This window comes from Sinohyriopsis cumingii, chromosome 13, assembly GCF_028554795.1.
Source record: "Sinohyriopsis cumingii isolate HCF-2022 chromosome 13, ASM2855479v2, whole genome shotgun sequence".
Taxonomy (NCBI): Eukaryota; Metazoa; Mollusca; class Bivalvia; order Unionida; family Unionidae; genus Sinohyriopsis; species Sinohyriopsis cumingii.
Genome location: NC_142973.1, coordinates 953,004 through 966,685, shown reverse-complemented (window position 1 = coordinate 966,685; position 13,682 = coordinate 953,004). Strand labels below are relative to the sequence as shown.

At 34.5% G+C, this 13,682-nt stretch overlaps 1 protein-coding gene across 2 annotated transcripts in view; it reads right to left on the bottom strand.

Moving 5' to 3' along the window:
* LOC149784835 (uncharacterized) overlaps positions 1 to 13,682 on the bottom strand; it is a 165,884-nt gene that overhangs the window by 114,527 nt on the left and 37,675 nt on the right. For both annotated transcript variants that reach the window (XM_089978396.1, XM_089978397.1), the window contains exons 7-9: positions 12,413 to 12,598; positions 9,372 to 9,581; positions 4,975 to 5,428 (exon numbers count right to left, since the gene is read on the bottom strand). In XM_089978396.1, coding sequence (XP_089834522.1) covers positions 4,975 to 5,428; positions 9,372 to 9,581; positions 12,413 to 12,598 — 850 coding nt within the window. The remainder of the gene's footprint in view (positions 1 to 4,974; positions 5,429 to 9,371; positions 9,582 to 12,412; positions 12,599 to 13,682) is intronic.

Here is a 13,682-nt window from a genome sequence, read left to right as displayed (position 1 = left end):
TACTTTGATTAGAAAAATGAATAATATAGTAAATTAATAATATCAGTGATTCCCAACCTTTCTTGGTTGGAACCTGAGAGACTAATCACTTAACACCGATGCCATGTTTAAAAATCCTTTGTTTGATACAACACTGTACGGTCACAAATTGTGAACGATGAAACTAGCAATGGCACGAGTAATAGCTGTGGACCTTGGTGATGAAGATTTGTATTTAGTCTGTGCACCTAGCATAACAGCAATCTTTGGTTGTCGATCTGAAACAATACGTACACTTTTAATGGACCCTTCGACCGTTGTGTTAGAGGTTGTGTCACTCTGTTGCACTGTATTTATGGAAAGTAATGATCGATGGTGACGCTGTAAATGAGTTGACAGTTTCGTCGTACCGCCTGCGTGCTTGATTTCAGTTTTGCACATATTACACACAGTGAAAGTTTTGTCAATTGTATTACTGCCAAACTCCCTTTTTAGTGAAAAATTATTCCAAACAGAACTCTTTGCTCTTGGGTTCTTCACTAGCTCATACACAGAAGCCGCCATTTTGGTAACTACGTTAAGACTAATAAAAGACATTGGTGTGCTCAAAGCTAGTTATGGACTGGCTAATGGTGAAGAAAATAAAACCGGTATACCGATATTACTAAACTCGTATCGCGATATACCGTTTCAGGCATTTTGTATCGCAATTTACCGGTAAATCGGTATATCGTTACACCCTTACTTGACCAGGAACATTGCTTCTTTAACAGAACATTAAGCTGGTATCAGGAATTAAAACTACACTGAAACCTGCCTAATGATCACCTTATTATAATGGTCAACTGGCATCAATGGTCATTCCAATTTTCCCCAATGACATTTCCTCTGTATAAAAAGTCATGTATTAAACAAGGTCATCTGTTGTCTGCAGTCATTTGCCAAATGTTTCCTAACCAAACAATTGTTTCTTACTGCTTCAAGCAATCAATAAATATAACCACTCTATGTATGAAGATTGTTCTTCCCATCAAAAGCAAAGACACATCTTGTCAATTCCTACACAAGCCTGATCTTGCTCTCAAGGTAATTCATAACACACAGGGGTGGGGGTGGGGTGAGGAGGGTAATGTGTTGATGACCATACTACGAGTATTCATCAATAATGTGCCTACAAAATGGAAGCTAAGTCAGTGTCTTTCCCTATAACACATCAAAGCAACCAACCCAGGCTGATATGGGTGGGTTTTGAGCCCACTATCCTTTGCATCCTGAATCTGACAATATACCAACCAAGGTATTTATCCATAAGGATTAAAAAGAGAGCTAATTTATACTCCAACCTATTTAACAATTTCTAACAGTGTTTACTGCATAATAATCGTTTGAGACTCAAGTTTGTACTAAGCTATTCCTGCAGTGTACACTGTTAATAATTTCAAAAATGAAATTCAGCTTAAAAACACTTAACATTTCTGCAGTATAAGTGGATTGTAATTATTTTAAGTACAAAAACAAGTATAATGCTAAAGTATTGGAACAGTAGGGAAAAGTCTGCATAAATCCATATACATAAGATGCAATATGTTCCGAGAAAAACAAAGTCATAATTAAAATACCCAATCTTCAATAAACATCCATCCATGTTTCAGATAAATGTGTTAAAAGGCATTTAACCACAACGTTACTCTTTCACTTTAAGAATTGATAATGGACCAACACTACAGTCACTCTTTCATATAAGAGAAAACATTCAAGGAATGCTATGTAATATTCTGTAAGAACTCAGAATGAAAACTTGTGCATATCTGACAGTAAATGAAGGTACATGGGGGGGGGGGGGCAAGTACTTCAGCTTACAATGCATCACAAAGGTGACCAGTCAATTACTGGGTTCACGCTTTCAAAATTTAGTCAGAAAGTCTTTTACTTCCAAGAGATAACCAACTCTTGTCACAATACACAAGCAATCCTACTTACTGTATGCTAATTCAAGCTAAATAACTAAAGACAGAATGAAAGCTCCAAGAAATCTTTCAATTAGACTCTTTTCAACAAGACCTTTTTTAAAATGACAAACTTATACCATGAATTGTTTGAATAGGTAACATTAATTTTACCAGAAATACTACTAGTACTACTACTAAGAAGAATTGTTTTTGGTGCACAATATTTATTGAAGAACCTAATTTGAAAGGTGAACCTGCATTATGCACAACAGTTTACAAAGAACAGTTTGGCTTTTTCCTGAAGGGTAGCTACAATTGACAGGCTCCACTGCAGTCATACAATTCAGAATTTTCCTTTAAGGAGTCAGGTCATATCTCATTAAGTAAATTTTGTATTTTTCCATAAATTTTCTTAATTTGGGGGAATTCAAATCTTTTTCTAAGAATGATAAAGTTTTTGTATTTAACAGCAAAGACATTTTGCATCCTCTCTATCTCTGCCTCTGACAAAATACTGATATTGTCTCAAGCATTTTATGTATGATGGTGTAAAATCTCAATTTTAGGAGATAGTTGTTTTTGTTGTAGAGTTTAATGTCATTTTTCAGCACAAGATAGGCTATACATGGTGGCCAGTATAACTTGTGGAGGAAGAACCCTGGAAAAACCCTAGGAAGAACTACCGACCCATGAGAAGCTACTGGCAAGCTTTCTCACATACCCACGTTGGCCAATCATGAGACTCAAACCATGCAGGCAGAGGGGAGATGGCAGGGATCTGGAACGGTGAGCGCTTTAGACCACTCGGGGACACCAAGAGAAATTTAGATAATATTATTGAAAACCAAAGCTTCATCATCTGAGAAGGAGTTTGGTTTATTAATCTTCAGTCTGGTATCACAAGAATGTGCTTTGTGATGAACACACAATCAAATTTCAAAAGTACAATTAGTTGCAAACCAGGCAGTAAATACCAAATTTCTTAATTTCTTGTCTTCAGTTCCAGATTTTTGCTGCTGTCAATGCTTAATGCCATTTTCAGTGCAAGATAGGCTATAAATGGTAGTCAGTATAAAGGAATGAGGATGAACCCGAGAAAACCCCAGAAAGAACCAGAGACCCATGGGCTGCTACTGGCAGCTTTCCCACATAACCACATTGGCAGAGCCAGAGACTCGAGCCCATGCAGACAGTGGTAGACCACTCAGCCACCCAGAACCAAAGAGAATCAAATGACAGATGGAGAGACTTGACCCATCACGAAATATCTGCACTTATGTCAGTTCTAACCATAAACTGCATGGACCCAGATCTGCCATTGCATGATGTGCTGGCAGATCTGGGTTGATGCTGTTTGTTAGGAATGCATTATATGATATCAAATTAGACTCTATGTTGATAGCAGCTGAACCCTACTTCTTAGTTACTGCAATAACTAAAGGAACAGCAAAGTGTTTGTGTAAATATATCCCTGCCTTACCTTGTCCTACTCCTAAACCAAGACGGAGATAAATTAATAACAAATAAAGCATATAACCTTTCTGAAAATAGAGTTAAATGAGAATAACCTTGTTGAATTTTATGTGACAGATTAAGTTACATCATTTGATCGTTTGTGTAATAAAGGGGAAAAAACCTTTGTTGGGTAACAAGTTGAAACTTAGCTCTATGGAATTATTCCCCTTTAAATTACAAGCTTTGATCATTGGCTGTAACTATCCATTAAAGTGAAAAATTATTTCAACTGCAAATTACTATATCATGTAATTTTTAAACAAAAGACCAATGTGGGCCTGATATTACTCACCTGGATTACATAACTTAAACGTTGACCATTTCACTAGGCAGGCTTATGTAGCATAGCTACAATACATTACTATCACTAAAATTTTTTATCATGCTGATTTTACCTTTTTGACTACATCGTAATAACAATTTTCTCTTAAGGAAATGGCATAATATGTAGTCTCCTTCTCATAACTGAAGTCATCCAAGATTTTGATGATATAAACTTATTTACCAAGATGGAGAGAAATTGATGAGAACTAATGTCTCTAGATCAAGAGAAGCAGTTAACCTTTTCGGGTACTGACCCAAATTAGTTTTTCAGTGTTAGCCTCACGACCCATCAAATTCTAAAAACAAACAACAACACTCTGGTAGGCAATTCAAATTATTAAGATTGACCTTGGCAACCCACTGAAAACAACTTGGTAACCTGGATTGTGATCCATGGGTTAATAACCCATGATCTAGAGAGATCAAAAGCATGGCCAATCAGATGCAAAGTTTTTAATCAATATGAGCTGACCTTGCAGTACTGGTCTAAGCCAGATGAGCTAAATATTTTAACATATAATCTTAAATCCTATCATAGCATGTATAAATTTTGGAATACTGTGATATTATATAAAAATTTCATTTCACTGAAGTGACTGATGAAAGTGAGACGTGACTTTCAAAAAGTTTAATACAAAATCTAATGATGATGAAAGTGATGTTACATCACCAAATATAAATGCTGATGACAGTAATGTAATGTCATCAAAAATACATGCTGATAACAGTATGTGACAGTGTCTCTGCAGGAACAAGCAACACGTACTATATGTAACCCCACCGACAGGAAGATAAAGGGATGCAGACATCCACCTCAGTACTTACAAAACAGCACAGTCTTTATTTATATGGAAAGTGATGGGTATATGAAGCACATTTTAATATTTAGAATTAACACTTTCGTCTGTCAGTTTTATACATTTTAATTATTCATACACCTTCAATCCCATTATAAAAGTACTCATTTATTTTGTTTTTTAATGTTGATCATAATTTTGCAAACTTTTGTGCTAATAAAATAAAATTATTACATTTGCCTATAAATATTTCTAATCTCCCAAAATAATAACAGTAAAGGTAGCTAAAATTATGTATATTGTTTACAACATGGTACTCAAAGGAACTAATGTATGTTTTTTTTAAAAAAAAAACCAAAATGCCTCAGAGTCCCCATCCTATGAAAAAATTAAAAAAAGAATAAACTTACTCGGTTCTCGATGATTTCAGGAAGCACTGGCAGGAAGTCTTCTTGAATTGCTTTGGCCAGGGACCTCTCAGAGCGGACAGTGCTGCCCTTAAACTTCTCTGCTAAATCCATCCAGTCCTGAAGGGTCTCACAAATCAGGTGCCAGCGAGAGGGAGAAGGAGGTGGATGGGGTCTGGAGGTTTCCACCTTTTTCATTTCAGGCAAAATCTCTTTTTTTATTTCCTGCTTATTGTCATTTATCACTGCCATCTTATCTTCTATTACCTTTGCCATGTCCTCTCTTTCAACAGCATTCTCTTTATGGTTTTCATTTACTTCCATATGCTCATTATTCACACCTGCCTTAATATCTGTTTGCTCATCCATCCTAATTTGTCCTTTGTCACCACTGTTGTTTGTTTTGACATTTTCATCTTTACAACTTGTTTTCTCATCTTTCTCCTCAGAGCATCCACTGAAAAGACAATATGACCTATATCAATACATGAATGAAAATATGGTCCCAGTGATCTTAAAAGTAGTTCACACTATGGGCATTAACACACTGGTTGTACTCACTTATAAGCTGATTCCAACTGTAAACTTAACAGACCTAGATCTGCTGTTGCATAAAGTGCAGCAGATCTGGGTCTATGCAGTTTTGTCAGGAGTAATTAGTAGAACAAACAACAAAGACCCTGATCTGCATGAGAATTATGCTACGGCAAATCAGGATCTTCAATGTTTGCAGTATGACTACTTGTAAGCGAGTATATATGATAAAAGTTTTCAATTAACTTGGATCATTTCAAAAAAAGTTATCTTATTTAATTTCTGTATGAATTTTGTAATTTCTGTGGGTATTTGTCTTTATAACTGGCAAATGTCAAAGCAATGCTATTTTCAAAATTAATACACAAATGGACTATGGCCACTGCACATCCTAATCAATGCATCTTGTTATGAAACCCAAGTTTAAAATTTATATCTTTAATAATAGTCACACAATATACCAAGCATGCAGACACAACTTAACAGAAATGGAAAATGACTGACACCTTGACTTAAGAAATTTAACAAATTATTTATTTTCCTGGGAAAATACTGTAAAAATGAAAAAATAAGAACTTACGGTTTTATGAATCAAACCCAAAAATAAATCCAAGAATAATCCATGAATAAAATTTCAGAAGTCATAATACTGAAATGTTCTAACGAATTCAAGTTTGAGTCCCGATGAAGAATCCAAGATGGAAGGCAATGATTTATGCTGTATCCTGTACTGTGTTGAAGTCTACAGTTCCTTGTAGAAACAAGAAAAATCTCTCTGGTTTTGGAAATCCGAATAAAATTTTTAAGAAACGTCTTTGTTCAAGAATTCTGTATCAGCACTCAAATGTTTCCAGAGAAACAAATTAAATCCATCTGAATCCAAATAATTTGAATAAACATTAAACCCAAAATAACACAACAAAAGAAACACCTTTACGTCTCAGTGTTTAGAAGCCCAAGTGAGATTATTTCTCTAAAACGATGGTTTAAAACTTGAATTTTAAGCAAAACCGATGCCCCGATAAGGGTCAGATGATCATGTTTACATATAAAAAAATCACATAGCCCCTGTATGTCCTTGACAAGAACCAATTATTTTACTGTGAGAATAAAAGGTGTATACTTCACTAAAAACTATTTACAAGTTGAGGGTCATGTATCCAACACACCCTCGATCTCAACCATATCATACCCACAATAAAAATAAATTAAAAATAACTTGTTACTAATTTTGAATTAAGGTCGGGTACCAGGTCAGCATTATGTTTACAAAAATCAAGTAATGGTCAAACTATTTTCTGGAAAAAGGACGAAAACCTAGTGAAAAAAAACCAACATTATTTTGACAGATAATGAAGGAAAAAAAACACTAAAAATATTTTTAAACATACAAACAGTTAAATCGGATATAAATTAAATCAAATATACATAACAATGTACATATACAATCCAGTCAGTACAGTTGACTGCTAAATCTGGCTTTAGTGTTTTTACTTACAAGGCAAAAAAATTAACATTCAAATACTGATTTTCAGTTAAAATTAGTCATTAAAAAGAAAAAGAATGCTCAGAATTGAATGTACAGTTATTCATTTCAGCTTAAGTGAATGCTGATATAAAATACCACAATAAAAACAAGATAAAAGCCACAACACCACTGAAAATATTATGAACTTATTCTTTCATGTCAATCCTTTACCAAATATCTTTAATAATATACTGTTAATGACTTATTTAAAAAATTGTCATACAATCTGTTGAATTGCTCTAAGATGCAAAACAAACTGCATCCTTGTATGCATTATCATTATCACTTTTAAATAGACCAGAAATACTAAATTACATAAGTTTAACACTGGCATGACATCTACAAAGGCATTTTGGGGTCAACATTTAAATCCTTTTCCCACTCACAGAGCAAATACATTACCTTAAATGATCATGCTAAGTGTACAAAAATATCCTATTGTGCAAAGAGACCGCCCCCTCCCCCCAACTTTACAAAGATGTTGCCAGGATTTTATCTAAGAGATGGGAGAGCTCCCCCTTATCAGCAAAAATACAGAGGATGGGGAATAAAAAAGGGGAGGGATGGTAATAGTCAAACATTTACCTTACATTTAAATGTCTTTTTTCCTGCTCCTCTCTTTTAGAGATGTCTCTTCTAGCTGTATAAGCATGAATCTGTTGATTGTTTCTGAGCTTAATCTTTCCCTTATCTGTGTATGAATGCTGTTTTATTCTGAGAAACTTTTCACAATCTGCTGTCTGAATAGGCACATACATAGCTAGCTTAGCCAGCTTGAACAAATTTTTTTTTTTATTATGGTTGTTGTATACAACTTACACAGTTCATACTTATTGTCTCTTTGATATCACTAACATGGGCTCTGACGTACACAGTTCATACTTAATGTCTCTTTGATATCACTAACATGGACTCTGACGTACACAGTTCATACTTGTCTCTTTGATATCACTAACATGGGCTCTGACTTATACAGTTTATACTTAATGTCTCTTTGATATCACTAACATGGACTCTGACGTACACAGTTCATACTTAATGTCTCTTTGATATCACTAACATGGGCTCTGACTTATACAGTTCATACTTAATGTCTCTTTGATATCACTAACATGGACTCTGACGTACACAGTTCATACTTGTCTCTTTGATATCACTAACATGGGCTCTGACTTACACAGTTCATACTTATTGTCTCTTTGATATCACTAACATGGGTTCTGACAAAGTTGAACTTTTTTAAACTGCATGTGACTACTATGTCCAATTTCTTATGTTTGCATAATTAGGGATTTTAGTCCAACAATGCAATACTCTGGTTGTTCAGACTGAATTATTTTGATCAAATAAATATTCTTACTTTTTAATTTCTTTTAAGGTTCTTATTTCTACAGTTTATCCTAACCCTTATAATATAGTTTTATAGCACAAGATTACAGTGCTGAATTGTTTGTGGAAAGAAATTAAAATTGCACTCTACTTTTATGTTGCCTATATATTAATTAGCTTGTTATTCTCACTTATCTTCACTTAATTTTTAATTAGGTTTAGAATTCTCCCTTATCTACATATAATTTTTAATTAGGTTTAGAATTCTCCCTTATCTACATATAATTTTGAAATACTGCTGGATAGGGGGTTGACTGGACTCATATTCAACATCATTTCTGGGTTTAAACTCATTCACTAGTATTTCAGTAAAACTTTCCCCAGCTCCAATAATCTGTTATACTTCAAAATTTACAAAATCGCTATAATTAAATAGCTTTCCCTAGTATTTACCATACAAAATCATCTTAAAATGAATCTTGTTGAGAGTCAAGTTCGATTGGTAACCCATATTTTTTGCAAGCATTTGTACAACTTCCTTGATCAATGCAAAGTTAAAACTATGACAATGCTTGTTCCAGGGTCCAATGTGCCAATTAAATTTGTTTAACAGTGATTAATGTCAAGCCTAAATACCCATATACTGACTACCTGAAAAAGGTCACGATAAGCACTAAAAAGACCTCTACTGGCAGCAACAATCACTCTATGGGTTAACAGTTGAATAAAAAATTTGTATACTGAGCAAAGTACATTTTTATCTGCACAAGTTCTGACACATCAATGATCTATGAGTGCACAGATTCATACAGTTTTAGCAATTTGTATACTCGCTTGCCATGGCAACATTTCTTTATCTAGTTGACTGGGGTGAACACCTACAATGTATCATAACAAATATACAATTTTCTCATTTCTAAGTAAAAAAATTTCTTTATTAAACAATAAATCATAAAACCTGAAGCATTTATGTTGCCCCAATGGATAAAAGAAGCACATGTTTTCATACCTTTCATACTGTGTTGCCTCCATTTTGTCTTCATTTCTGTCAAGTTGCCCAAATAAAACCATCTTTTCATCTTCTTCAGCTTCAAATTTTGCATCATTATTCTTTGCTCCTGTTGAATGAATCTTTCTCTTGGTGTGAGTCTTTTTCACTCTGACCATCTTATCCTCATTTTCCTCCTCCTCCTCATAATCGTCAGAATCTGTACCTTCACTGAAAAAGTACTTTTATTTCTACATACTGTAATTGACAGTTAAGTCAATTTCCTCATCTGGTGTGCTAGTTGCTATGGTGACAGTTTATACAAAAAACATTAAGTATGTTTGTCTGAAATCTGGACATCAATTGTTCTGAATATAGACAGTTTATCCAGAATGGATAATATATTCTTCAAAAGTGACCAAGTAACTCTATGCCACCGTGGAAATATTTTAGTTACAACCCTTCATAAAAAATATAGCATCTCAGAGAGGATTATAAAATAACAAGATTTCCAAAATGTTCAACCCATGGTGCCCATATTTGATGTAAAATCAGCAACATTTACATTTATGGCATTATTAGACATCATAAGAAGTCTTGTGGTGAAAACATGATGTTCACATGAACATCGGTTCAAGAGAAGTGGCAACAACAAAGATTTCAAGATGACCATAATGGCAGACAATGGCTGTCAGATCAGCACGATTTTCATTTAGGATAAACTAGATATTTAAGAAGCCTTTTTGGTGAAAACCCCATTTTGATATGTCCACCTGTTTAGAAGAAGTGATAAAGTTTTCAAGATGGCAAGGTGACCATACTGAATACAGAGTTTTACCTGATGCTTTGTGTCTTGCACACTTTGGCACAATGCCCATCACTATAGAATTGCATTCACTCTGAAGTAGACCGGAAGTGTAGTGATGGATATTGTGCCCATGTCTAAAAGACAAGAAGCAATGGATAAACTCTGTGTCCAAGTGGGATGTTATCCATAGCACATTCCATAGCTGCCAACCCCCGAATACAAAAATACTGACTGCTTGTGACAAAAATACTGATTTTCAGGAACAAATACTGATTTTTAAAATTTTAATGCATATGTATCTATTTAAAACATATACAACCATCAGTAAAGTAGGAGAGTACTTTACATAATTATTTAATGTCAAAGATGCATGTGTTGTACCATATTCCATTCGGGTGCCCATTCAGAAGGTACAAAAGTGCAACACACTCAGACACAGGCTGTTTATAGTAGCCTTTTCCACACCTTATTTTTTTCCCAATCATTATCGATTTGAATGTATCAACTTCCATTGATGATCTCAATTCTGTGTGATTTTCTTATTGAACTGTTTTCGTTCTAGCATACGAGTAATCCTTGGCAATTTTACTGTCTGGAAAACGTGTGGGAAATAAATTGCCAGCAACACTAGTAACTGAAAGAGGAAGGTTAATTTCCAAAAGAAATTTAATAAACCGAATTTTGACTGAATTACATCAAGGCTCTCTCTGGTAGTTATATATGACGTAAGTTCAGGCTGAGTTGTGTATGACGAAGCAGCAAGCTGATGTTTATTAGCTTTTTTGTTCTCTTTATTTCATGGGTGCCTCCATGTCCAATAGCAAAATCACATTACACAATTTGCAAAACGTAGAGTTTTCTCCATACTAGATGGTTCCACAAATCTAAACAAGATGACACAATTGTCCTTCCAGTTCTGTTTTCTTGTCTTTCCTGGAGAAAATTTTGAATATTCTGCTTTCCTATTCAACATGATTAGAAGTTGAATATTATGAAGCTCAGATACAGTGACAGCGGTAACTGTTTGCGAAATCCAATATGGCAGATGAAGACAGGCATTGCAGCCTCAATTTCGAATGAACCAATCATATTGTAGAACTGTATTCCTATATACATGCAATACATTTCTACTAGAATGGAACCGAGTGCCCATTCTAAACTGAAAATTGCAAGGAATTTTTTTTCATTTTTTTAAAAAATAATGTATTTTTTGCCCCAAAAAACGTACACCCGTATTCAGGTCCAAAATACAGGACAAATATAGAAAAAACGAGACACTTGGCAGCTATGACATTCAGTACATTAAACTAAATGTATAAAAAAGTGTTGTGTTTCATTTAAACTTTTCACACACATCTTTGTGAGATGCCCTACCGTCAATGTCCATCACAGCCAGATACTTATTTTCAAGAGATTGTAAATTTAATTTGTGTTTTAAGCTGCCACTGTTAGCATTAGAAATATAACGTTACTTTTTTTCCCAGCAGAAAATGAAACTTGCACCACACAATTTGTTCCAATCTCCGATAACCTTCACACAATTAATTTGTTCCAATCTCCAATAACCTTATAAAATGCAACAATTGACCAAATTTCATTGCCTTTATACAAATTTGATACCGACTTCATTTAATGAAGGGTGCATTGTTTTTATAACTTTAGCTGGCTTATTTTCATAAAGTGTGCTTTGTTTTATAGAAGATTGTAGCTGAATTGTTTTCATGAAGGATGACGGCTTGTTGACTTAAGTGATATCGACATAAGTGGGCAGTACTATAACAAGGTTTTTAAGATGGCCTCCACAGCAACAAACAGCACCATTTTCATTTATTACCAACTAGACTGTTAACTGAACATGTCTGTACACTTTTGAGGCAAGTAGATTAGAAGAAGTAGCAATAACAAACTTGTTCTAACAGATGAATGACAGATGGACAATGGGCCATGGAATATGCTGTTCCCTTCTATGACCAGTACTGCTAAAATGGATTCTGGTGAAAAAATGATACTGAAATTATCTTTTGCTATTGCCTGTTTCACTTCATTAATATGTAGACCATTTTAACTGATATCACCTGTGAGATATGCTGGTGTGATGTCACTTGGAACAGAAATAGAGTATCTGATAAACCACAACTATGAAAATTGGTAAAATAGCTTATAATTTAATGAGGATTGGTATTGGACAGATTATCCCTTTAAAACTAGTTTAAAATAGCATTGTTTATATTCCAGAGAAAGAGTATTCCCATACCTATCTTCCTCCTCTTCCTCCATTTCTTCTTCCCTTTTTGCAATTCGCCCACTTCTCCGGACATTTCCGTTTGTATCCTCCTTTGGCTCATCTTTGCTTTTCCTTCTTGTTTTTTCAACCTCTTTCTTTTTACCCCTTCTTCCTTTTACGGTCTTCTTGTCCATGTTTTCCTCCTCAGAGCATTCACTGAAAAGACCGAAATTCTCACAAGTTTTAGCCACTATAAATCACTTGTCACAAAATACCAGTTGTTATGGCACTTATACATTAGTATTGTTAGTCATTCCAAATCTGTTCTTTAATCTAAATTTCCAAGGAAATTAACTTTTCAGCAAAGTATCTGATGTTTCTTTGGGATTCCAAAGGCATCTTATCGTCTTTTTAATGCAAATTACCACAACCATGCAATGTTACATTTGAAACTAAGCAACTATGAAATTTCTTTCTTTTGCTTAATTAAATCCCATGTTTTGTGAAGTTCTTGCATATATATAGCTATAGTTTTACAAGTCTCTCATTCACAGTTGATTCTCTGAGTCATTCAGGATGAGAAAAGAACTAAATATCATATCTATTGATAATGTAGTTTTCTATTCACAAGATAATGATGAGCATGAAGTACTCCACTATTCTTGAAACATTTCTGCCATAAAACCTTTGCTCCTTCAAAAACAACAACAAAAATACTTACTTGTAGTCTGTGCCTCAAATTATAAGCATTCTTCTTAAATCTTTAATCTTACATACAGCATTCATCAGAAATCTATGTAGTTTTGTATGTTTCTCACCATTACACCAACACAGCCTAGAATAGCTGGGCTTAACTTTTTGCCTAAATTGGTGATACTGTCTTACATGGCACGTACAGTATTCAAGTTTCAGCAGTACCAAACAGGGATGAAAATAACCCTTTTAAAAAGTCTGCCACCCAGTATGGTTGTGCAAAAGTACTAAGTGGCAGTCACAATTTAACTTTGATCTCTGGGTTCAGTACAACATACTTTTAGCAAGACCATGCAGTGATCCTTTTGAATGCTAGTGGCAGTAGATAGATTGGGAATAAATTTAACTTTCATGGACAATGCGCTCAGAACTAATGCACTTGACTTAATTATGCCCTTACCAGTACACACATTGTGATCTGGTACTGCCTGTTACTGCCACATGACTCAATTACACCCTTACCAGTACACACATTGTGATCTGGTACTGCCACTTGACTCAATTATACCCTTACCAGTATACACATTGTGATCTGGTACTGCCACTT